We start from the raw sequence: 26,005 nt of genomic DNA on the forward strand, positions 1-26,005 counted from the left end.
TGCGATGAATTATAATATATCCTGCGCACTTTATGACTTAAAATTTTCAAAACCCCCCCCCGAAAAATATTTGTTCCAGAATACTGAACACATTCACAGTTTCTTATTTAGTCGGTTTATATAGAGGTCTATGTTTTGGCTGAATATTGGCAAGCCGCGCCTGATATATTCCCTACCAAAATCAGCACAGGAAATGCAATACAAATCTGCATATTCCATATAGGCCAGCAGTTCTCAACCATTTTGACCCCCACGGCCTTCCATATTCCACAACAATATTCAAATGCCCCATGACTTTGACTGTTTCATTGTGATTCACTGGATAAGGGTTTAGGATTTATTTATTTTTTATATATTTTTACTCAATTTCTAATGAAATACATATTTTATGGCATATTAAGATTTTATAAATCTTAAAACAAGATTTAGTGCTTTTTTTTTTAACAAGTTTTCTAGGTCTAGAAATTGGTTTTCCAAGACTGTGGTAATCCTGGTTGTTGAGGGGGACAATGACATATCTTGTTTTTTGTTTTTTTTAGCTAATTTAATCAATGTTTTGTTTTATTAGAATAATTTTAAGCTATATTGAAGCCCTCTTCAAGGTTTGCTGAGGCACTGATCTAGGCCTACTCGCGTGAATTATTGCATGTTTTTACATTTTTGGGGGGCTTTTTATTTAAAGATAGTAGAAAGTGATAATAAAATTAATTAATGCATTAAATTAATTAATTACAAAATGAATACGTGCCACAGGCCAGACTTGAAGTCGTTTCCCCACACATGAGCACTATAAACGTGCATGGACTAACTACTGAACTACTCTAAAACACAAATTCTTCACAAATAGGCCACTTACTGTAAGGACAAACTTTGCATGCATGAATATCACTGCATTAGATTACAAAATATCAAACCAAGTGACATTTACATGAAAAAAAAAGCACCTTTGAAGCAAAACTGTTCACAAAATAAGTTTGTTAGGTTATAAATAATAGAATAAAAAGTCCACTTTGTGTTTGTAAAGCGAACTTGAGGAGAATTGACTTCATACAGTTCCAAAAATAAGCAATCAGTTAATTAAATGTGAATGCAAAATGGCTTAGTAAAAGGGAGTGTAGTATCATATGCTTGCAGACGACACTGGCTTTAATATTCTGTTATCTTATGCAATGATATTCGCACATTTTAGTGTGACTTAAGTATCCAAATTATTTCTGTGGACACTTGCTTTCTAATAAATGTATTTTAAATTAATTAATATATTTTTACAGAACAAAACGGTCTGGCATGATAAAAACACACTTTTTCTCTTTCTCTCTGATGTTTTTAAAGCACTGCTCATCTGATGGTGGTCAAGGTCAGACCGTATGGTGGCTCCCAAAACATGTGTGATCATAAACATTTAGCGGCTTTGTAAACTATCCATTAACTCACTTTACTGACGAGACTTATCTCCCAAAAAGAACAGACAAAGGTTCAGTCTCTCTCAGTGCTGCGTGTCTGTTACCAGACACTGCTTTTGCCCTTCACAGGCAGCTAAGCTCTCATCTGCCTTAAAACCAAACCCTGCATCTATAATTCATCTGTTGCTAAGCATGATCTGGGTGATATAAATGCTATTATTTAGCCGGGCGGAAGCGTGGAGCACTTTGACGGAGGACTTCCGAGCTCTCCGCTAATGACCTAGCACTGCTGTCAGAATCAATCCGGCCCGCTGCCAATGCAAATGACAATGCACTGTGGGAGTGGACATAACGGTCATTTCTGTGGCCTGGAGCGCCAGCGCGGCCCGTGCTGACACCACCGGGACCGTAACACCCTCGGGCCAACAGAGACGCTATTGGAGAAAGAGTACTGAAACACAGAAAAAAGTCTTAAAGGTACAGTAACGATTTATTTACTGTTGCAGGAAATCTTGCAAAGTGAGTAATCCTCTGTTTTGATATTTTGTTTGTGAGTTGTGGCAGAAAAAGACACTATCGATATTATTGTGCCATGCCATTAAATAGTGGTGAGAAAGCAGAGCGCAACAACAGCTGCCTTCACACAGATATGCATATTAAACAGCTAATTGATTATCTGGGTTGACAAAACTCAGTGCAAAATGTGTTCAAGCTTATTTGTGCACAGTCTTCTGTACAAAGAGAAGACCTGCACAAAGGTCTTCTGTGCTGAAATCTGTTTACTGGGTCAGCTGGGTCACATAACAGCAAAAAAAAAAAATCTTACTTTCAAAACATTTTAACTACACATACTGTACAATCGTTTCAGGTTTACGTTATTTAAAGTAGCATTAAAATGACAAAAAACTGCATTTGTAACACATTTTAAATCAATTATTTGAAGCATTTATGGATGCAAAACAATATATGTAAGGTGGGAATCAATATTAGGCCTACTGTATGTAAGGTGGGACTTAATTGTCTTAATTCCCAACCCTAGTGGTTTTGGTTGCAGCAAAAAGATATAAGGAATAGCTGCAATTTTGCTAATGTGACCATACTTACTTTGAAGTCAAATCAATTTAGAAGCAGAGAGTTACTAAATTTTGATTTAAAAACAAAACACAAAAACAACTTTTTTTTCTTTCAGAATAACATGCTTTGATGATTCAATTCACACAAAAAATGTTGCCTAAATGTTGCCATGTTGCCTAAATTGCACCACTACTTCTTGACATAACTACTTTTTGGCATTTGACATAAACTTAAAAAACAATATACAGTAATAGCATATAAAGTCATTAATAATTCCTCTTATAGTTCCATGAAGAACCTTCCATCGATTCCATAAAAAAGGTTGGAAAAGGTTTCTTTAGAGTTTCCAAATGTTTTGCACACTAAGAAAAAACTGTTCACTGTTTCTAAGTCATTGTTACTAGTTTAGAAAGAATACACTGAAGTGATATGAAAATGTTATCAACAAACCTGGAACCAATTCTAACTAATACTTCAAAATGAACCGATGGGACACCAGTGTCAAACAATCAGAACGAAGAACTTATAGTAAACTATAATATCATTCAAACAAACAAGAACCAAACAAGATACGAGATGCGTTGAGTATAACTCCATGTAAAAGCACACATGCATGTGCGTGTGTATTTATGCGAAGCGTCCGTTTGCAGGTTAGCGTCCTCATCCTCTTTATTAAACGCTATCAAACACGGTTTAAGCTGTCTAAAATTAGCCTCGGCGCTCAACAACTAATGACTGCCTTGCATCCATTATTAGTTCATTTTCTTCAGATCAATCACCAGCCAAGCATGCTTTTTTTTTAAAGTCATCCTAAAACTTTTCACAATCAATTAAGTTGAAGATTAATGGGGACAATTTGCCAGGAACAAGTCCTTCCTTGAAAAGGCCAACGCCTCGACAGACTTCCAGCCTGGTTTTGGTGTTAATTATAAATTTCCGCTTTGCTGTCACACACTTAACCTGTCGTAAGGGAATACCGCCAGCGAGCCGCTATTTAAATATTCCTAATCCGCTTTTTTGGACACAGGTGACTGGTGTGAATTGCGCTTTTCGTTCTGTGTCATTAAAACGAATTTGAAAGGACATCAGTGCTTTAGCTAAGCATGGATAAAAAAGGCTTTTTTCTACCCTCTGAGATTAAATAAGAAAAATCACCCCCTTTCAGCTTTCCAGAAACACCGGTAGACTGAGGAAGTGTCATCCTTCATTTACTCACATGCTAAACAGCTCAGAGACGCCACATATGTCCTGAAACAACATACCTGTAATCTCTAAACACACGCATTAGTACACCTGTGATAGATTTCATTCATCCAGGTCATTGTGGAACACCTACTAGAACTTATTCATAAGCAACTGGATTTTGCTGTTCATCTTATTAACTTACTTATGAATATTTACAAACAACACTTTACTAAATGTCCGACGTCAAAGACATCCAAGATGGGAAAATATAACATTTCATGCTGACTTTACATCATAATTATGTTCAAGTAACTTTTTTAGGTCAAGATGTAATCCACAAATTGGGCAATTTTATATTTTTTCCTCTCCTTTTCACTTCTCTCTTGTAAAAGTGCAAGTAAAACAAAATGAAGTGAACAGGATTCACATAAAATACTGCCACAGAATATCTGGCAACTGTAATTCACGTCATTTTTGGCACTTCTTCATAATAGTTTTTTTATGAAACAAGCTTAATTTAAAGAAGTCAATGCTCAAGGAAAATGTACAAACATTAACATAATTATCATATCTATTTATCTCATAAATAAGAGTACTGACATGACTTGAAGGCATCATCAAATTTGTCAAGAAAAAAACAGTCATGCAAACCAGTGTGACCATGTTAAAAAATAAATAAAAATAAGCTCAAACAGACCTTGTGACCCCTCTTCCAAAAAAATACATAAATTTTAAAATTAAATTACATTTAAAAATCAGCTCATACAGACCTTTTTTCTTTTGCCTAAAAAAAAATTAGAGCGCATTTATGAATGCATACAAACCTGTGTGCATTACATAATTTATGCATTTAAAGCTGCAGTCCGTAAGTTTTGCTTCTTTGTCGCCATCTCTGTTTGAAAACCTGGAATTGCAGTTACTTGTGGAATTATCTTTATTACGTGGGTTGTACTCTGGGACGGCTCCAGCACGGATGAATCAAATGTTTTGAGGTGAATGTATAGCTGTCAGTCACCGCGCCAGATGACTGACAGCTATAGCAGATCACAGATTCTAGCCTAGATTCTTGTCTTGGAATATATGACCCAAATAAGAATTTTCACCGTATATTGTCATCTGAACAAGTAAGTAACAAGTCTGCCACGCTTGTTCTTCCCAACTGAGGAAAAAAGCATTACAATAAATCACGCTACCAATGTTGATTAAATCAGTTAGCTCATTTCACATCATCAAGTTATTATTATTGTTATACTTTATTCTCAAATTATTAATATTAACAACATCAGCATTGCATGACTATGAGTATAGTGTGTATTAGCGTGTAGATTTCAATTTCTGTACAGTCTAATTTCTAATTGTCATACCATTCGAATTTCATGTTAATACATTTTTTTAACCCAAAAAGCAAACTATGCTCCCTTCAAACTGGTTTCCTTTTATCTATCTGTAATCAGAAGCACATTTAAAACTGGAATATAATTTAAATTCATTCACATGTTTCATATAATCCTTTCTGGATTACAATCTGCCATCAAAATGATTTTTTGACATTTAATTATTCTAGCTGCTGTGAGAAAAGGCTATAAACTAGCCACCACCTGCAGGATCCTCACATGCGATAGCCATGAGGATAGACGTGACGTAATGACGCAGCAGCATGCTCGAATTTCCCGCAAAAACCTACCCTCAAATACAGGGAGTACACTCAAATAAAAAACATTATTATAAGATAACCATTGTGAATTGGGCTATAGTAAGGAGATAGTTTTAAACACTGTCTGGTTATGTACTTGCTGAAATATTGAATTTGGATCATTTTTTACCAAAAAATGTTACGGACTGCAGCTTTAAAATATGCATAGTATGATCTTCATACCCAGTGTTGATCTCATGTTAGTCCCAACCCAAGAAAATCCGGGTGTTTCAGATGAACAAAGACAGTTGAAACCATTGGAATCTCATCTTACCTGCAGGATGTGGCTGCCAAGGTGAGGCTCAAAGATCTCCGAGGCAACAACGCTGGGGCTCCGCCTCCGCTGGGACCCGATAGCTGTGGAGAGAAGCACACAGCATGAGCACACTGTGTCGGCAAGCGCATGCACACGCACGCACACACGCTTCTGCTTTATATTCGAGCCGATTTGGAAATGGAATCCGCCTGTGCGATTTTAAACAGATACGGTAAACTGTTGAACAAACACTTCCGCCCCAATAATACTAAGCCCCCGGTACTGTAAATACACAGATGCAAATCAAAGCCTCGGAACGGCTCCCTTCTGCATATTCAGCCGGGCTCGGCACTACAAAGCCTGCTGTTTATAGCAGGACTAATATCGCCACATCCATTGAGCTGCAAAGCACCCAGAGAACAGCACCCTCAGGGCATTTTTTTCCAAGTTTCCAACTTTAAAGTCGGCTCAGGCTCTGCTAAAAAATGGCCTGGGGTGATTTCAAACTTAACAGACCTTGTCCCACCAGAGCTCATTATAGAGAATTTTATAACAAAGTGCTCTGTACTTAATTTTCCAAGCCTAGCCAGGCGTTCGGGTAATGTTGCTGAATTAAGTGCAATTAATGATGTAATAAAGCACTGAACGGCCATTAAGGATTCTCAAGGACCAGCAGCAAACAACGTTTTCCGTTCAGGGAGGGTGCAACAGGGACAGGAGGACATTGTGCCCCAGGTGAGCCTCACGAGAGGGGCCGAGACACAAATGAGAGGCCTATGTCCTTCAGAGAGCCTCAAGCTGGGTAAACACACTTTTCCCCTCCGGTAATGCTTTCAGCAGTAAGCCCTGTGTCAGCCCTGGAGGAACGTTCGTGCCACAACATGAGCGGGAAGGGCAGTGGCAGCTGAAGGAGAGAGAAAGAGAGAGACGGGCTCTCAGCTCTGTCCCTGGAGTGCCGGGGTCAGTAGCACTGCGGGTGGAAACACAAACAGTCCCGAGCCAGTGGGACTCTGACATGGCGGCTCGCAATGCACAGCAGAGGGAGCTCTCACACTCTGAGGATCGCACAGAAAAACATGCACACATACCTGCAAATCAAAATACTGGGTGACACACGCATTCGTGCACACGCAATCAGTGCAACCTGATGCTCAACACACGTGTGCTTAATAACACACTAGAGCTTTTGGGACAAACGGAAGTCTGTCTGATGTCGAGTTTGGTTCAAAAAGATTTGGTAACACAAACAGGTCCAAAATTGATGCTTGGCAAAAAACAAATATGAATAAAGCTGGAAATCAACAAGTGTATAAAAAACATAATACATGGTAACATTTTTAATTGTAAGCAAACATTTACTGTGAGTTTTTCCCAATAAATAAAAAAAGAAAAGAAAACAAGTCCCACACAATACATTAAATACACTGTAAAATACACTAAAACAAAATAAAATTTAAAATAAATTAAAGAAAATAAGTCCTGCACAACACAGTAAAGACATTGTAAAATAAAATATAATATAAAGTATAAATATAAAATGTAAGAAATTATATTTAAAAGAAAAAAATCCTGAACAATACAGTAAAGACACTATAAAATATACAATAATAAAATACATTAAAATAAATTAAAACATAAAATAAAATTGAATTAAAATAAAATAAAATAAAATAAAATGTTAGATGTCCCATACAATACAGTTCAAATTTGGCAAAATCTAAAATAAAACAAATTTAAATAAATTTAAAGTGCCCCTATTATGGGTAATGAAAGGTTCGTATTTTGGTTTTGGGAGTCCCCAACAACAGGTTGACATGCATGCAAGGTCAAAAAACACTTTCATTTTCTTATATGCATTTATTTTTACCTTATTTGCTCAACGACTCCCAAACCCCTCCTTTGCATGACACTAATCTGCGGTGATTGGTCGGATTGGTCTCATTCTCATGCCTGTAATGCCTGATAAAGCAGCCTTTGTGAGTGCAGTGCTGCTTTGTGTACAGCGTTACCATGGAAACAGATATTTCTACCGCTCCAAAAGCGGCACCTAGTGGCAAAGAATAAATTAGCATTTTCATTCAGACCAACGCAAAAAGACCAACAAGAGGGCGGGCAATATGCTAATGTTTCATGTTGACATCAACATGAAACGGCTTGAGATTCATTTTAAAAACCACTCATTTCAGTGATTTAGAGTTGACTCTTTTTTTGTCTCTTCTTTGAGAGACAATAACTTTATACACGGTGCACCTTCAGATTTAAAACTTTGCAGGATGTTTTCATTCACTTAGAGCTGTGTTAAAAACTGCATGAAAGGTAATTTTCAAAAATCCATAAAAGGGGCACTTAAATTAAATTACAAAGAAAGAAGTCCCACACAATACAGTAAAGATGCTGCAAAGATGCTGCAAAATCTAAAATAAAAAATTAAATTAAATCAATTTCAATTAAATTAAAAAAGTCCCACACAATACAGTACAAATACATTCAAAATAAATTAAATAAAAATAAATTAAATAAAATGCAACCTGAATTTAACCCAGTGTGAACACAGCATATAATGTGCTCTAGCAGACATCTGAACCCAAACACCAGCAGTCCAAGTAAATGTAAAATATACCAAAGTTAAGATGTCACTTGACCAGCTTCAAATTACCCTCATCTCTGTCGACATCTCCAGACAACAGCTCTCATCACACAAGGACCCTCGCTTAAGACCACCGCATGGAAATCAGCCACACGTCCTACAAATTCCTTGACCTTGAGGAGCTTTTCAAACTATAAACTCTGCGGTTAATATTTCATAATGAAAAATGTGAACATGTTGAACTGCAGATGAGCTTATCGAAACAAAGTGCAACCAAGTGGGTTGAGTCTTAAAGCCTAATCTGTCACATTTTGAGGCCCTCGCACCTCACAGCTTCAATGCACCTGTTAACACAAACATCATGTGTTCACTGCATTGACATAAAAACCAATCCAGACAGATTTCAAGTGCAGTTTTTAAGTGCATTGAAAACATCAAATAAAGGCATCTTAAACGACTCTAATGTCCCCTGGTTTAAGCACACTCAATACTGTCCAACGACAAGACTACGCGACTGTGTCTCCATCCCTCTGCACAGCCGTCCGAGCAGCCAGAGAGATGAATATAATTGAATATTGATCTCAGGAATTATGCTCTATTAATCTGCTTCATTTTGCTCGTGACGCAAATGATAAATGAATAAAGAGCTCGTGGGAGCACAGAGGCAACACAATGTCTGTCCTGCCATGATTCTCCATAATACATCTTCTCCAGTTTAGCTCCATGCCACGCCAGATTGAGCGCACACAAATATATTACGCCGGAAACGCAAGCAAATACATCACAGCTGCCCTAATAAGTCTCGCACAATACAGTAACAGCATTGAAGAATATACAAGACTGATGTATTGAGAATTGGGATTTTGCCAAAGACATAGAGTCTGATGTTATTTCATTCAGAGTATCGCGATTCCAAAAGTGCAATATTCCAAAGTCCTTGACGCCAATTCGTGAACATGCAAATGGACAGTCTGCATCAGATATAAACTAATGGCATTTTATTATGAGACAATATTGTTTCCATTTGACACTTTCAATATGTAATGCTAGTCCTCAATACCCGCCACGCCACAAACAGCATTTAGTGCAAGACTGCAATAAATGCAATTTGTTACTCGCCACAGTGGCAATTTCAAATCGCTTGCGCTATTAGAAAGTCAATTTAACTTTCACTTTTATAAGTCAACATTATTGCTATTGTTAATTTATTTCTCATTGAATGCGAAATTGGCAGCAAGGCATCAGACTGTCATTTTAAATCTGCAATAATTTCTTGTGAAGCTTAGACCTCTTATTCCCTAGTCCTGGATTATTGGAGCTAAATGGCGGTCTCTGGCTTCACCAAAGGCTCAGGGGCAGGTACTGTTACACGAATTGCCAATTCAATTAACGGAGTGTAGATGCTCAACTGGCAGCTGGCACACAGGACGGCTATTTTGGCAAGTGTCAGGCCTAATTCATCAAGCTGTCAATGCTCTCGCGGTCGGAAGCCACGGACAACGTCAAAGCCATGGACGACACAATGGGAAGTCGCATAATTCAGGGAAACTCATGTGTTAAGGAATGCTAACTCACATGCTAACCGGCCACATTGAGTCTGTGGTGATCAGACGAGGCTTTCAGGATCTAATCGGGAATGTGAATATGTTTTCCAGGAACTAGGGAATATCAGTCAAAAACAGGTTAATTTCAGTCAATTAATCTGTCCCTCGACACAACTTTTTTTTTTTTTGTACAGGCAATGTCTAATGTTTAACTTACTCAATTCACACGTGAAGAGCTTAGCCAATCATACCAGCCATAAAAAGTCATTTGCATATATAATTCTTACATTCACAGATGTTTACTCATGAAAGAGAGAGTGAAAAATATTCACATAAAACTCAACAGGGTTTTTCGTGTTTCAAGAGACCCTGCTTTATATAAAAAGTAAACTTTAAAATTGAAAAAAAGGAAGCTATGGCCCATAACATAAAATGTATTTACAGAAGAAAAAAAAGATATTAAGGTATTATAAAATATTATATTATGGGTGTTTTCACACCCATAGGTAGTTCAAAAACATTAGCTATCATTGAAAGTGGACTTTAAAATTAAATAATAATAACAGTCAGAAATTGTGTGAAATGACCCATTTAAGCAAACTGAATTCACTGCCCATTTTTACTTACATAAACAGATGCATTGCAGCAAAAAAAAAAAAAAAAAAAAAGATATTAAAGTATTATACAATATTATTTTAAGGTTGTTTTCAGACTTGTATTGACTTACATTTTAATGAAAAATACTTAATATGTAATTAATTGAAATTATATTTACTTATAGATTAAGAGTGTTTTCAGACTTATATTTACTTATACCATTAAAAGTAGACTTTAAAAATTGAAATATATTTTACTTGTAGAAATGGATACTTTTCCAGCTGATTAAAGGTATTAAGATATTTATTAAGATATTATATTAAGGATGTTTTTAGACTTATAGTTGGTTTGTTTGTTCCAAAAAACTAAATTATTATATTTATTATAATGTTATAATAATTATTAATTATTGTTGAATCAGAGGTGGTCTCAGGTTTGTTTTGTTGCGGATCCAAGTGTGATTGCTGAGTTCATATACGTAAAAAAACAACCACAACTAAAGTTCTGAATCAAATGTAGTAGAAGTAGTTAAAATAATGTAGAATAGGGCTTCATTTAATCTTTCGCAAATCAATTTGTTCATGTAATGTTACTGTACCAGAATAAAGCATTTGGAGGAGAGAAGATAAGTAAAAGGGATTCATTAAATCAAAGTGAAAAAGTCTGCTGAGAGGTGGAGTAAGTTATTACATGCTAAAGAAAGATGCAAACAAACATTTTCTTTCAAATAAATCATGCACAGTAGGATCAGGAGACTACATGGGGTCATTTCTGATTTCATGGTGACTTTAAATTACATTTCTAATTACACTGATTTAAAGTGAACAATGTCAGATTTCTCCCATGTTTCACCTGGTTCATTTGCTTCAACGTCTGCTCTCATTAGACAGGAGTGAGTCCCGTCACGCCGCAATTGATAAAGCTCAAGGTGATCTCCGATCAGGACTGAACAGCCCATCGTGCACACACACCACAACATCTCCTGCACTTGTGTAGTTGCTTGTAAAAGCACAGCGAGTTAATGAAATGATGAGACCGAACAGAACACAGCATGTCATTAACTTATTCAGAAAATTACAGACTCTTGTTTCATTGTTCGGTTGTCTTTGAACACCGTAAACGTTCCTCAAAGAGGAGGGCGGAAACCCAAGCCTGCATTTCAGAGAGAAACTCTTCATCGCAAAAGAGCCATGCTGATATTCATGGGATTATAAACCAATACCACAATACTGAGAAATCAGGGCAAATGAAAATTAGAGTTCAACGTTTCACTGAATCCAAACCCTTCATCAAAGTCTACATTAGGGGAATTCAATTACACTTCCAAGAGCTCAAATGTCTACATTTTCTTTTCAGAAAAGGTCCTGAAAATCAAAACTTCAACTGTTTCAGGTACCAAATGGTTATAAAATTAACTAAACATTGTGCACGTCAGGCATATTCATCATAAATGTGCCAAATAATATGCCAAAATAGGGTTACTATGTATAATATTATTGTATTGAATTCACACAGATATATGCACAGAATACACAATAACTTATTGATGCAATACATAAAAACAGTTTGAATTCTTAAATATGTGAAACTTTAAATGCATTTTTTAATATGTCAGCTGCTCTATATCACAAAACACTGTATGTATTGATCTATCCAAACAATACAACAGTAATAATCTATATTTTCCAACATTTCAAACCGTAAGTCAAATTTCCCATTGGTTTTCCTTCCCACCCGGTGTCCTTCGATCCATAATCTACCTCTAATGTTTTCACAGACCAAATGTCATTAAATAATTTACTGTAGTCTGGATAATGACAGGGCCGGATCGCTCTCCTCACGCAGGCCTCTGAATAAGTGATGCCCGTGAAGATGGAGGTTGAAACATTTGTTTTAATTAGTTTCTTTTAACGTCTTTGACTGGTTTAAGTTTTCATGATGATGTGTTCAATAATCCATGCTCATCTTTTCTCCTCATTTATATCATCAAAATTTAAGCCGCTTCATTCTGCGCTAATGACGGCTCGCTCATCCGCTCTCTCTCACTCTCTTTCCTTCTCTGCATCTCTGCTCCAAAACCTGCCCATCGTAGACAGTTTTTGAAAGACCCTATGAAATCAAAAATGGGTTTTGTGGCTTTTAATCCATGTCTGTTAATGATTTATGTCCTGCACAACTGTTCAAATTCTTGTTCAAATAGGGAATACGCCAACACAAAAAGCTAATTTCTCATTAACGGATTTCATGGAATTCCGTGTCTATATACAGTCTGGGTAGATTACTTACACATTTTTGTCCATTGCTGATTGCAAATTACATGACGAAAATTGTAGTTAGTGACATTACACTTATTACATTACACTGGTGGTGTTGGCGCAGTGGATAAGACACATGCCTTTGGTGTGAGAGACCCGGGTTCGAATCCACTGTGAGACACCAATGTGTCCCTGAGCAAGACACTTAACCCCTAGTTGCTCCAGAGGCGTGCGACCTCTGACATATATAGCAATTGTAAGTCGCTTTGGATAAAAGCGTCAGCTAAATGAATAAATGTAAATGTAAATGTAAATGTTATTAGGTAATGTAGTCTGACTACTTTTTGATTCCTTTCAGATTACTTTTGACCTAATGTTAGGAGATTGGATCAGAAGAACAGCATTTATCTGAAATAGAAATCTTTATAAAAGTCTTTATCATCACTCTTGATCAATTTAAAGCATCCTTGCTAAATAAAAATAATTTCCATAATTCCATAATGATTTCTGAATGATCATGTGACACTGAAGACTGAAGTAATGATGCTGAAAATCTAACTTTTAATCACAGTAATAAATTACATTTTAAAATATATTTAAATAAAAAAGCAGTTATTTTAAATAGTATAAATATTTCACAATATTACTGTTGTTGCTGTATTTTGGATCAAATAAATGCAGGCTTGGTGAGCAGAAGAGGATTCTAAAAATCTTACCGTTTAAAAACTTTTGACTGGTAGTGTATATACAGTATATTATATTTATGGTAGTGTATATTTATTTATTTACATTATAGTTCTATACACTATAGTTTCAGGTGATCTACAACTCCAAATATTTCATAACAGTTACGTTGTTGCTTTCATGCAGAAATAAAAAATGAAAAAATTTATCTATCTACATCATAATTATCAGAAAGTCATATGATCGATCGATGCATTACAGAATAAGTGTGCATCCAAAGCTCCCAAACCCTGTTCACTAGTCTGTCTGCGCTCAGCCTCAGTGTGACTGGTATTATCTCTGCGCCTAAAACACACGTACGGCGCGAACGAACGCGGCACAAGTGGAAATCTCCAGCTCAGTTGCTACGGAGATGTTAGATTACACCTTGAAGAGGCGCTCAGTGAGGAATAATTGTCTATGGAAAGCTCGTAGAGGCTCTGAAGTCCCTGCTGAAGTGATTCGGTATTTTATCATTGTGCTATTTCCTCTCATCACGAGCAGAAACAACTGAGTCAGATCCGGAGATAAGAGGGCCGGGGGAGCGCGGGACACAAGCTCTCCAGCTGACAAGCACTGTCCACTCACGATCCATATCAAAACTGACGGAGAGCGAGAGAAAGAGAGCATCATCATACTCACAGCTCGCATTATCCTCAAAGCAGAGCCATTCCAAGAACAAAACCCATTCATTTCCACCGCTGCGGCAAAAAAAACAGGAAAAACCTGATGGTAGTAAAACACAGTGAACGAACACCTGCTGTTTTAACTGGAAAAACTTGAGAGCGCTGAATGGTGGAGCTGGTCATTTGACAGTGATTAAGATAATGGTGAAAGACAAGGCCGAAACCACACTGTGATTTTTGAAGCATATCGCAGGTCAATGCTTTTCTGTCAAATCACTCACAAACATTCCTGCTGAAAAACCAACTTAAACCACTGAAAAGTGGCCAAAACACCTCTAAAACCAGCTTTTGGACCAGCCTGACCATGCTTCATATATACAATTAAACAAGTTAATTGCATATCTGAGATTCATGTCAGAATGACGTAGTTCTGTACAGGCCCCTCCCACGATAGTTGATTGACAAGGCCGTTCAGTACCGCTGCTCCCAATACGCAGAGTACACTTTTTGCATAGGGCACCGTCTCCCAGGGGGGCACCATCCCAGTTGCTCAAAAAAAAATAAAACGTGACGCGCCATTCCTGCATCCGCGCCCGCATCTGCTCGCACCTCGCAAAATTCTAATACCATCACAAATGAATCACAAATACCATTACAAACCATCAACTTTTAACCATTAAAAAAATGGTATCTGTAGTGTGTTTTGGGACATATTCCATTAGGATTTATTGGTTTTAACAAGCCACCAATAGAAGGTGACCAATTCCCAGTAGAAACCAACAGGGTCCATTGTGTTTCCATTAAAACTAATACAAGTCCAGTAAAACCATTACAAATTTTGTGATGGTGTCTGTTTTTTTTCAACATTACATGTTATAAATGCCTGTAAAGGGCGCCAAAAGCCTGGCAATTGCTGCTGATACACTTACAGGACAATCATATCCTTGTTTAATAGGCTATTGACCAAACATTTAACTCAAATATCCACTTAATCTTTCATTTCTGGCCACCTTTTAGCTATAGATGAGACAGCCTCTATAATTTCCTCAACAAAAAACATGTGGACATCACAACCACAAATTAACCATGTTTTTATCACAGTAAAAACTTTATTGATAAAAAAATAGCCATAGGTAACGGTCTTGAGCTACAATTGTAATTTGTAAATAATACAATTTAATTACACTTTATTTATTTACTTTTATATTTTATTAAAGTTCTATTTTGACCCCTATAGTAGTATTTTTTTTACTTCCATTATATTTGAGGGAGGGGGCACAACAATACAATCCTGCTTAGGGCACCCATTTGGCCAGCAGCAGCCCTGAGGCCGTCTTACCTTAGACCCGCCCTGAGTGAGCTGTCATCAGTCCATCAATGTGTCGACTCCGGTGCAGGGGAAGACAAGATGTCTCCGATTAAGCGATTGAAGTGTTTAGTTGTTGGATGTAAAAATGAATATAGCAGTCGTCATTTACTCCTGACATCTGAGCCTCTGAAGATGCAGAGGATTAACCTTATTTTCATTTTGAAGAGAATGCGCCGATCCCCGATCTGCCTAAATGCGTCTATGTTCGCCTGAATCATTCGTGATCCAGCTTTATCTACAGAAGAAGTGAGTATAAGCGATTTTATGAATCTTTGCAAATCACCTTTCCTAATAATGTGCTAGTTAGCCAGTTTCGCAGCTGAAGTTTAGTATGCTCCACAGAAATATATACCTAGATGCCTCATTATCGACTGTTTCTATGGGTCGCGATACGTAAGCCAACCGCCATTTTTGGAACGGTCTGCGAATATTTGAGCGCATTGACTGTGTGCGTCTACAACAGCAAGTTATAAGCTTGTATATCTTTGAATATTCATTGATTATTACGGTGAATGTAAGATGCGTCAACGAATCTGGAGCGGTCGAATAGGGAATCTACACATATCTATGGTCTGCTCGTCACTCCACGGAAGAGAGGGGCGGAGTCAGCAGAGCTCACTTTTTTAAAGCAACATGGACTTGAACAGCGTGCTGAAAACAGAGCTGATTTTGACAGGGTAAAGAAGGTGTTTTTTACACTACCATTGAGAAATTTTTACCAAAGTATGTTATAGACTTTTCATTAAGACCCTAAAGAATCATATCAACTTCAACAACGGGGGCATCCGATGACCCCTTTAAACATGAAACGACATCCACAACTTTTTTTTTTTTTTTTTTAAGTAAATTGGCCTTCCTTCCTTATAAATTATCATTTACAGACAACATCAAAATTTCCATTTTATTTCTTAATAAATGCATCTGGTCTTATTACAAACGGAAAAAAAAGCTTTCCATAATCATCCATCAAACTATAGTAACTTTTTCCACCTCTAAAACAACTTTCCTTTTTTTAGTGCGATCAAGGCCATGTGACTAGAGACAAATAATTAGAGCTGTCAATCAATTAAAAGTATTACAAAAAATGAAATACATGACAAGCTGAATAATCAATCAAATTAATTGCATATATGAATATTTACTGAGAAAAGACCCTAAATGAAGATAATTATATGACATCTTATTTCTTTTTTTTCCCTTTTTCTTTTTAAATCATATTTAAAAAAAAAAAAATATTTGCCATTTAAAAAAAAAAAATTATTTAATCATACAAAATGAATAATTCAATTAATAAAACAGCTTTCAAATTATTTTAAGAAAAATAATATAAATTCAATCAAACCCTTTTTGACACTCACATTTTATCTTCTTCAGGATACAGAATCGTGCACCAGGTCAGTTTGATTTCATGTAGACTTTAAGTCAAGGATGCTGTGCTGCTCTCTCGTTCTCACGAGAGGCCGATGCTTTATTCTGACGCCTCCGAAATGCGTATGGATCTTTAGATCCTGAGAGTCCCGGTTGCTAAATGCAGATATCGATAGTTTGCTCTGACGAGGAAAGGCAAAGGAGGACGAGATATTGACATTGACCAGCCCAAGCAAGGTCAAGTTCAGGGGGCACCGCAACTGAATCAATACCACGGGATGAGCAAAAGAAAATAATGGGGGTAAAAAAAGCCTCATCTAATTTGGAAATGCATTCATTATGGCAAACCGCATTAAAGCACAAGGCAGGCTGCCTGCGCTGCCCTCCAGTGCAGCCATATAGATAAACAATCCATTACCAAAGTGCAGCAGCAGGCTTCTGTTCAGAAACCCAACCGAAGACAGCCAGGCTAGCAGGATGCGTGCTGCGGGACGGTGGAGAACTGGACTGAATTCAGACGTCTTTCGGACTTGAGAAGTATGGGAAAAAAATAACAAAATGCCAATGTTTCTTAATGTTTTCTTGCAAAATGAAGCATACTGATTGGTGGATTTCCATAGGTTTGCTGAAGAAGCCCCAGAAATCCTGAAGCACTTGGTCAGCACTTGACTATTAACTTTGCTTACACTGTTTAATAATTCACACGCTGATGAGGCCGAGGGAGAAATTCTCAGCATGGATGATCCAGTCAAACGGAATACAATATTAAGACATTAACACAAGCGCTACAGAAAATAAAACAACTTGCCGAATGAAAGACCAGACTTTTCCACTTTCCTCTAGTTTTCTTTGCACCGAAACACATAACGGCGGATGTCATGGTTGAGGTGTGTTCTGTGAAGGGCTGAAGGAACATCAAGGCCACTCTACGTACCATGAAGTCTGTGTTTTCCAGATACTTTCCTCTCACAGCTCACGATGGAAGCATTACATGCATCTAACAGACACAACACTTAAACTCCCCGCCTCACCACACACACACATCAAAACATGTGCACTAAAACGCTGCCATGTTGTCCTCCACAGATGTCCTTGACTTCAATACATCCTACCTGGCAAAATGCCTAAGACTAAGACAGTTAAGAAGATTCTATGTTAATGTGCAGCCATAAAAAAAAAAAAATAATAAATTTTTTTTTTAATTAATAATCATTAATATCTCAATAGTTTCTCCTAGGCTGAGATCTTCTCCAGAGAAAAAATCTCCAGTAATCTCACATGCATCTCCTCTAGCATTCTCTAGTTTATTATACTATACTTATACTAATTATAAATATTTGTAATATGCCTATTATGGAAAAGCAGCAGCCCTTAATAATTTTTTGAACCGTCAAAAAGAACAGTAGCTGTTTAAAACAGATTTTATTATTATTATTTTTTTTTTTTTGGAACATTATAACTCACTAAAATCACTTTAAATCCATTTAATTTCTTAACAATCATACATTTATTTTCAATTTAATTCTATAATTTCTTCTGATAATTTAAAACATGTATATTTTAATATACAAGTAAGAATAAAAAACTATAATAATATATAATATTATATATACATAGTATTAGTAAAACTAAAAAATAAAAATAAAAAAGCTTAACATTTTCATGATATTTCAGTTGAAATAATATGTATGTGTGTGTATATATATATATAAAATATAATAATAAAAAAACCTTTCTAGAAAAAAATTTGGAAAAAAGGAACAATAATTACTGACCCTAACATGTATGTAATAAATAAATAAATACAAATGTATATTTTCAGGTGATTTCAGTTGAAATCGTATTGACCCAAAATGAATATATATTCATCTAAGTGGGGAAACATACTGTATTTGATGTGTTATACTTCAATAAAACATAAGTAATAACTCCATTAAGTTTCCTAAGCTATGAACAATCAACATCTGAGCAAAAAATCAAATAAAGGACAGAAAGGAAATGACAGTGTAAGAAGACAGAGTATAGACCGGGCACATTGGTCTTACAGCAGAATGATGCTTTTAAAGGGTGGCTAATCGCAGTGTGCAATCAACAAAGGTTACGCAGACACGAGTCTCAGGCGTCACGCTATTGAATCTATAACATAGATGATTACAGACACATTCAGACTGCACAGAAAAACCTGTAATGCCACGGCAACTGGAGTAGTCGTGGAAACAGACCGGCAGATGAGAGACAGAGAGAGAGAGAGAGAGAGAGAGAGAGAGAGGTGTAGAGGTGGAAGACTGTACATGAGCTGCGGCGCTCAGACATTGAAAGGCTGATGTTTCAGGCTGCCAAACAACATAATGAGTCGTTGAGGCAGAAAAATATTAGCACCAGGGGAATATTTGGAACGTCTCTGGGAGAGAGTAATTAGGAGCTAACCCACAATGACATGATCCAGTGAGGAGAAGAGAAAGAGAGAAGGAGGGAGAAAGAGAGAGGTCCTGGATCTGAGCCTCGGATTACAGTCATGAACAGCGCTTTATGTTATGACGCTCACACCGAGGCTTGCAAGCTCATACAGGATGAATCGAAAAGACAGACAGTCTAGACAGACAGACAGACAGACAGACAGTCTAGACAGACAGACAGACAGACAGACTAGACAGACAGACAGACAGACAGACAGCCAGACAGATCGATAGATGTTTAAAGTTATGTTTAGATATTTCTACTAGAAAACAAGATCAAAATACCAAGAGTAAGAACAGATTTTTTTGCTGTGTAAGACCATAATGAAACTCTTTTCATTTTGAGTTAATGTGTATCTTTTTTCTCTGTTGCTTTGTTCCAAAACCTAGCAAGCTGCTTTCTGTTTACTGACTTCATAGGCAATTGCCTTCTAAGACAACATCCTAACTGAAATGGAACCTCAAAAGTGACTGATCTGGAACACTACATAGACAACTCCTCACACACCACACAGATACAGCATCTTATATGAAGCTTACTTCTACTAACAATGAATTCCAATAGAGTTTTCCATTAGCATGTTGCTAAGCTAATCACACAATCCTCTACAGAGAAAACAAAAACAGGACTAGCAATTTCTGGTAAAATAGTCAAATTTCAATTAGATTTGAAGTATTGTTCATCAATATTTTCGTCTATTGAATTAATATAAGTATATTTACAATAAATAAAGGGTTCATATTAGTACCTACACTGTAAAAAATTTCAGACCTCCCAACTCAAAATTTTCTAGTGACTGATTACATCTAAATTTTTCCATTGGCTCAACATATTATTTCTCATTGAGCCAATGTTAACAGACTGTTGCCACAATTGATAGCAGAAATTGCAATTGGGCCAATGGAAAAATTTAGATGTAATCAGTCACTAGAAAATTTTGAGTTGGGAGGTCTGAAATTTTTTACAGTGTATAGGGTGTGTATTCGTACGTAAAAGTTATATATTAGTACCTAAAGGGTGCATATTAGTACATAAAAGGTATATAATTAGTAACTGAAAGGGGGCATATTAGTACCAAAAGGGTGCATTTAGTACCTTAAAGATATGTAGTAGTACCTAAAAGGTGCATATTAGTACCTAAAGGGTGCATATTAATATCTAAAGGGTGTGTATTAGTATTTAAAGGGCACATATAGTACCTTTAAGGTACATATTAGTAGTCAAAGGGTGCATATTATTACCTAAAGGGTGCGTATTAGCACCTAAAGGGTGTATATTAGTACCTAAAGGGTGTGTATTAAATCCTAAAGGGTGCATATAGTACCTTAAAGTCTATAGTCTAACTGATTGCTTTTAGATGGAAAAGCTGCCCATAACTCCTGGTCTAGGATCTATTTTCTTCATAATAATAGCATAACAAAATAGATTTGGCAAACAATCCAGTTTATCTGCCTTTCTGCTTTGGAAAGCTTCAACTGATTTTACAATGCATTTTCGCAGAGGTGAGCAACGTAGCCAATCACAGACATATATGTTGATTTCTAAAACGCAATGGCCAATCAGAGGTGTTTAGGTTGGAATCCACACATTAAAAAAAAAAACTTGGTGTGGTCACATTTGTTGGTTAAAACGGAACTTTGTAAGATCGTGATGAATGAGTGACAGTTTTTAATAAATTTAAAGGGAGCGCTCTTTGCATACTGTATACGATAATATATTCAGAATTTAAATCAAACTTGTGTTTTTCATGCTTGACAAGCAGCCACGTACGACACAGAGGTAGCTAACTACTACACTATGTAGATAAAGATCATTTCAGAAGCACAGAGTGATGTGATTCTGCAACTGAGCCTGGTCCAAATGCAGGATTTAGGTAAGGAAACGGTTAAGTATTTGTATTGGCTACCATGCCAAATCATGCACCTGCTTGCTTTTCTGTTTAATTTAAGTGTTTTTGTGAACGTATATGCTTTAATAACAAATAATTGCAACATTTTACAATAAGGTTCCATTAGTTAATGTTAGTTAATGTATTAAAGTGTTAGTTAATTATTGTAAAGTGTTACCCAAATAATGTATTTTAAGCGTTCACTTGAAACTACCCCCCCCCCTCCAATTCGGCCCCCCCAAGAAATACAAAAGCACCCCCCATGTCATGCGTCCTGGCACCGGGCCTGGTGGATATAGTACCTAAAGTGTATATATCAGTGTCTAAAGAGTGCAAATTAGTAACTAAAGGATACTACTGTAGCCTACTGTACAGCCTACTGTAAAAGTGTGCTTGTAATACTCAAATGCCGTCTAGTCAGGCAGCTTGCTAGGTTTCGGAACAGTGCATGTATGTGGACAGTGTCTGTACCTGTGGAAGCACCAGCAGAGTAAAAGAGCAGCAATAAAAGCGAGCGGCAGTCAAAGGGTTTTTGTGTTCATGTCCAGGTAGAGTCGGAGCTCGTCAGGTGCACCTCTGGGATAGTACCTGCATATAAAAATTAATGAACTCTGCGCTCCTCGCAGCACTGCTTCACCAAATTGCATTTTCAGCCTCACAACTCCGGGACATGCTGGGTGGTTTGATGCTTTCCCAGCTATCCATCTTTCTGCAGAGCCAATTTTCATTTAAACCTAATTAGGGGCCTGAAATGAACATTATGCATTAGATAAAGCATTGGAAAAGTAGAACTATCTTCAGAGCACGACAGAGGAAAAATGGGGGGAGGGGAATATAAAGGGAGGGAGAGAGGAAGAGAGGAGGTGGTAAGAATTCATTACTAGCCATTAGGGTACAAGTCATCTCATTGCAAATGTTGAGTTAAATGGAAGAATTAGTTCCTCCGTTGTGTTAAATACTCTGCGCTGATTTAGTACGCTACAACTAGTTCATTACATAGAGGTCAGCATGGAAATAGAGCTGAACATGAGCACTGCTCGGAACTAGTCTGTCTCAACAAATATTAAAGGGGAAAAATCAAGGATTTTTCCAAGAACACCATCCCCACCGTCAAACATGGAGGTGGAAACATTATGCTTTGGGGGTGTTTTTCTGCTAAGGGGACAGGACAACTGCACCGCATCAAACGGACGATGGACGGGGCCATGTACCGTCAGGGCCAAGGCATTGAAGCCAGCACAAGGCATTGAAAATGGGTCATGGATGGGTATTCCAGCATGACAATGACCCAAAGCACATGGCCAAGGCAACAAAGGAGTGGCTCAAGAAGAAACACATTAAGGTCCTGGAGTGGCCTAACCAGTCTCCAGACCTTAATCCCATAGAAAATCTGTGGAGGGAGCTGAAGGTTCGAGTTGCCAAACATTAGCCTTGAACCCTTAATGACTTGGAGAGGATCTGCAAAGAGGAGTGGAACAAAATCCCTCCTGACGTGTGCAAACCTGGTGGCCAACTACAGGAAACGTCTGACCTCTGTAATTGCCAACAAGGGTTTTACCACCAAGTACTAAGTCATGTTTTGCGAAGGGGTCAAATACTTCTTTGACTCATTAAAATGCAAATCAATTTATAACTTTTCTGAAATGCGTTTTTCTGGAAACATATATGACTTAAGTCAGTTACATAAAAGTGTAGATTGGTCTAGACTAGTTATAGACCTGTGCTATTTAAGATCTCACAATCAAGAGTACACTAAAGTCAAAAACAAACTATTTTTAAAAACAAATTTCTAACTATAATGTGATGGATTTCTGAGTTATATATTTAAGTGAGTTTGCTAAAAAAAATAAAAAATAAAAGCTATTTGTTATCATCAATAATCCAAAAGTCCTTTCCTGGGGTTATTATTTAAAATTATATACATGTTGATTTTGATATAATGGGAAATATATATATATATATATATATATATATATATATATATATATATATATATATATATATAAAACTATTTATTTGGAATAATAATAATAAACATTATAATTCTATTAAATTTATATAAAAAATGTATATATAATGTTTATATTAAAAGTTTATTTATATTAAGTTATACTATGAAACTGCAGAAAACAGACCAATGGGGAAAAAGATTTGACCAAACCGTATCGAGCATCATCATGATTTAATTAAGATCTGCTATCAGACCTGTTTGTTCAGAGCATTATCTGAGAGCCTTTGTAAAGCATTCCCTTCAACTCTATTATCTAACCTGTGTGTGATAGCGCGTGGTTTGAACTGTTCACAACTACAAGAATATAACCCCATATTCAGGACTGTGAGGGAGTGACTGTAAAATATTACAGTCAACCCCTGAACAACACATACCAGTCAAGCACTAATCTGAATATTGTAGGAAACGTTTCCTCCTCAATGGCTATACAGTGCTGCCCAATTTTTTATTTTTCTGTGTTTTACCAAAAATGCAAAGCGGAAGATGTCACTGCTATCATGAAGCAGCAACGTGGTGCAGGTAAAGCCACATGCAGCAGGTCTTATCTGCCGTTTCTCTTATCTACCTCCTCTCCACTACGTTTTTAAGATCTCTCCTGCAGAAGACAGTGTAATGGATCTCTTCTACGGTCCTGTGTGTGTGCGCGCACCTCCTCACACACTTGCCCTTGGTACAGAATTAGGTGAGGGAACAGGTCAATTTCACATGTTGTGGTGCTTCCTCAGGAAAGCAGCGCTGGCTTTGTCCTCCTCGATGGCCTGATTGCTTTTGTGCACCGATTGCTTCTTTCCCAGCCACCCACCATCCCCACAAACCCCCACCCCCCCCCCCCCCCCCCCCCTCCCTTTAAAACCTGTTTAAAGTATTTTGTCCGGGATTGCATTAGCAAACCAGAAATTAACCTGCCATTACAGGGAATATTGAAGACTCTGAAGCTTTGAGGGTTGCGGCAATAAAACAGTTTAACTGCTCTATTGCAAACGCGATTGGTCAGAGGCAGCCAGTGAGTGTTTTATCATGTGCTAAAGAGGAGGACGAGAGAAAATAGAGGAAATGAAGGCAGGTAGAAGCAGCAAAGGCTTCTCTATGAGATAGTGGCTGACTGCATGCAAACACGTCATTTTAGTTTTTGTCCCAAGATCACTGCAAACCCCACCCCACAGATGAATTCATGGATCGATTCAATCACCTGTCAAGAAAAGTTTAGACTTCATGAAAGTCAGATCTTTAAAATCTTTAGCTCTGGCTGCAGGCTGAGTTTTGAACTTAACTTGTTTTTAGAAAAAAGAAAAACACCATGTAAACAAACATGCAAAATTCCGTCTAAAACTTGTTTTTAACAAGAACTCAAACAAACGAATAACATTTGGGTGCTCAGCTGATTCTATTTATGTGATGTCATATTGGATAGCTCCGCCCATAGTGTATTCTCATTGGTTCAAATTCCCACATACTGTAGCTGTGTATTAAACCTCAATCATGTTCAGACTGTGATTTTGTCAATTTACACAGTATTTTGCACTCAACGAGGGCAGAAAAATTATGCTTTTTTAAATGACGGAAACATTTAATGTATAATATAAGATATACCACATTAAAAAAAATCTCTACTGATGCTTAGATATGCCACATTCATCAAAAACAGGCAAAAACAAAGTTTACCACAGTATGACAACACTAACATACATCAAATGAGAAAAATAATTGTATGATTGTATGTAAATACATTCATTTCCACTTTTGTTATGCAGGGAAGCTCCGCCCACAGTGAAATCTCTTTGGCTCAAACACACTCAAACCATATAAACCACTTGGAATTTCTAGCAAACTTATAGCTAGTCCATATCAACACAAACTGCATACAAAATAACCTTTATAGTCAACTCTTACAACCATTACCACAAACAAAACTGGGGTTATCTCAGTTTAACAGCACTCTTACATCCTGACAGTTCATCACAACATCGTTTGGAAGATGTTTTACCACAATTTATGGTTTGGAATGCAAATCTAAATCTGTTTTTTAGATCTTTATCAGATGTTTTCACATTAAAACAGAATGCTCCTGCATGTCTTGTGCTTATTGGGACAGGACAGGTGAATACGGCATGAAGGCTCAGGCAAAATTCGTCTTGTTGAAAGGAACACACTTCACAGAGCATTCAACAGCAATGGTGGATTTTTAGCCCGTTCACCATGAATGAACGTTTGACAGGGGCTGTGGGTCTCACAGATGGATCGTTGGGGCGAATCCAGCGAGGTTTGAGGAGGCTGACTTGGGGTGATGTAGGTGGGCTTCCATTTACTGCATTCCGTGAGGCAGTCCACTGGATCTCCTCTGCCTCAGCAAAAACTTACACACACACACTCGGAGGTGCTGAAGTAATCTCCCTTCCTCGTTAGTGGCGTGGAGGAATATGTATGTCAGCAAACACTGTCACTGGTGTAGCGTCAGGGCAGCGCAGCCTGCCACATTTCTCAGCTGACTTTGTTGAGTAATGAGCCGAATACAAACGCGTTTCACGGATGCAGCCTCCGCTGAAGGTGTTTTCCATGCAACGTCTGACTAATCACAGCAGAAAAACTTACTTACTGTACCTCAGCTCAGGTTTCTCACAGAAGCGTTCTGCAAAATGCTCTTTAAAGTGACAGTTCTCCCAAAAAAAGACAATTCTGTCATCATTTACTCACCCTCATGTCATGTATGACTTTCTAACTTCTACAAAACATAAAAGACATTTTGAAAAGTGAGGTGTTTTTTTTTTTTTTTTTCTATACAATGAAAGTCAATGGGGTCCAAAGATTTAAACCAGTGGCTAAGAGCCTCAGAAAACTCCAAAATTACTAAAAGGTATTTAAATTAATGTATTATTATTAATATAATTAATATAAAATGTTAAAATGCTAAAATGAATAAATAAAAAATATTAATATATTAAATAATGTAACTTACTTTAAATGCCAACATG

The 26,005-nt window shown here is 37.1% G+C and overlaps 1 protein-coding gene across 1 annotated transcript in view; it reads right to left on the minus strand.

Moving 5' to 3' along the window:
• Window positions 1-26,005, minus strand: part of LOC306886051 (neuronal PAS domain-containing protein 3-like) — a gene marked incomplete at both ends in the record, with an annotated part of 309,700 nt that overhangs the window by 154,053 nt on the left and 129,642 nt on the right. Inside the window, one exon of the mRNA XM_079442910.1 lies at window positions 5,630-5,712. Coding sequence (XP_079299036.1) covers window positions 5,630-5,712 — 83 coding nt within the window. The remainder of the gene's footprint in view (window positions 1-5,629; window positions 5,713-26,005) is intronic.

This window comes from Barbus barbus (assembly GCF_936440315.1).
Source record: "Barbus barbus genome assembly, chromosome: 20".
NCBI classification, from domain to species: Eukaryota; Metazoa; Chordata; class Actinopteri; order Cypriniformes; family Cyprinidae; genus Barbus; species Barbus barbus.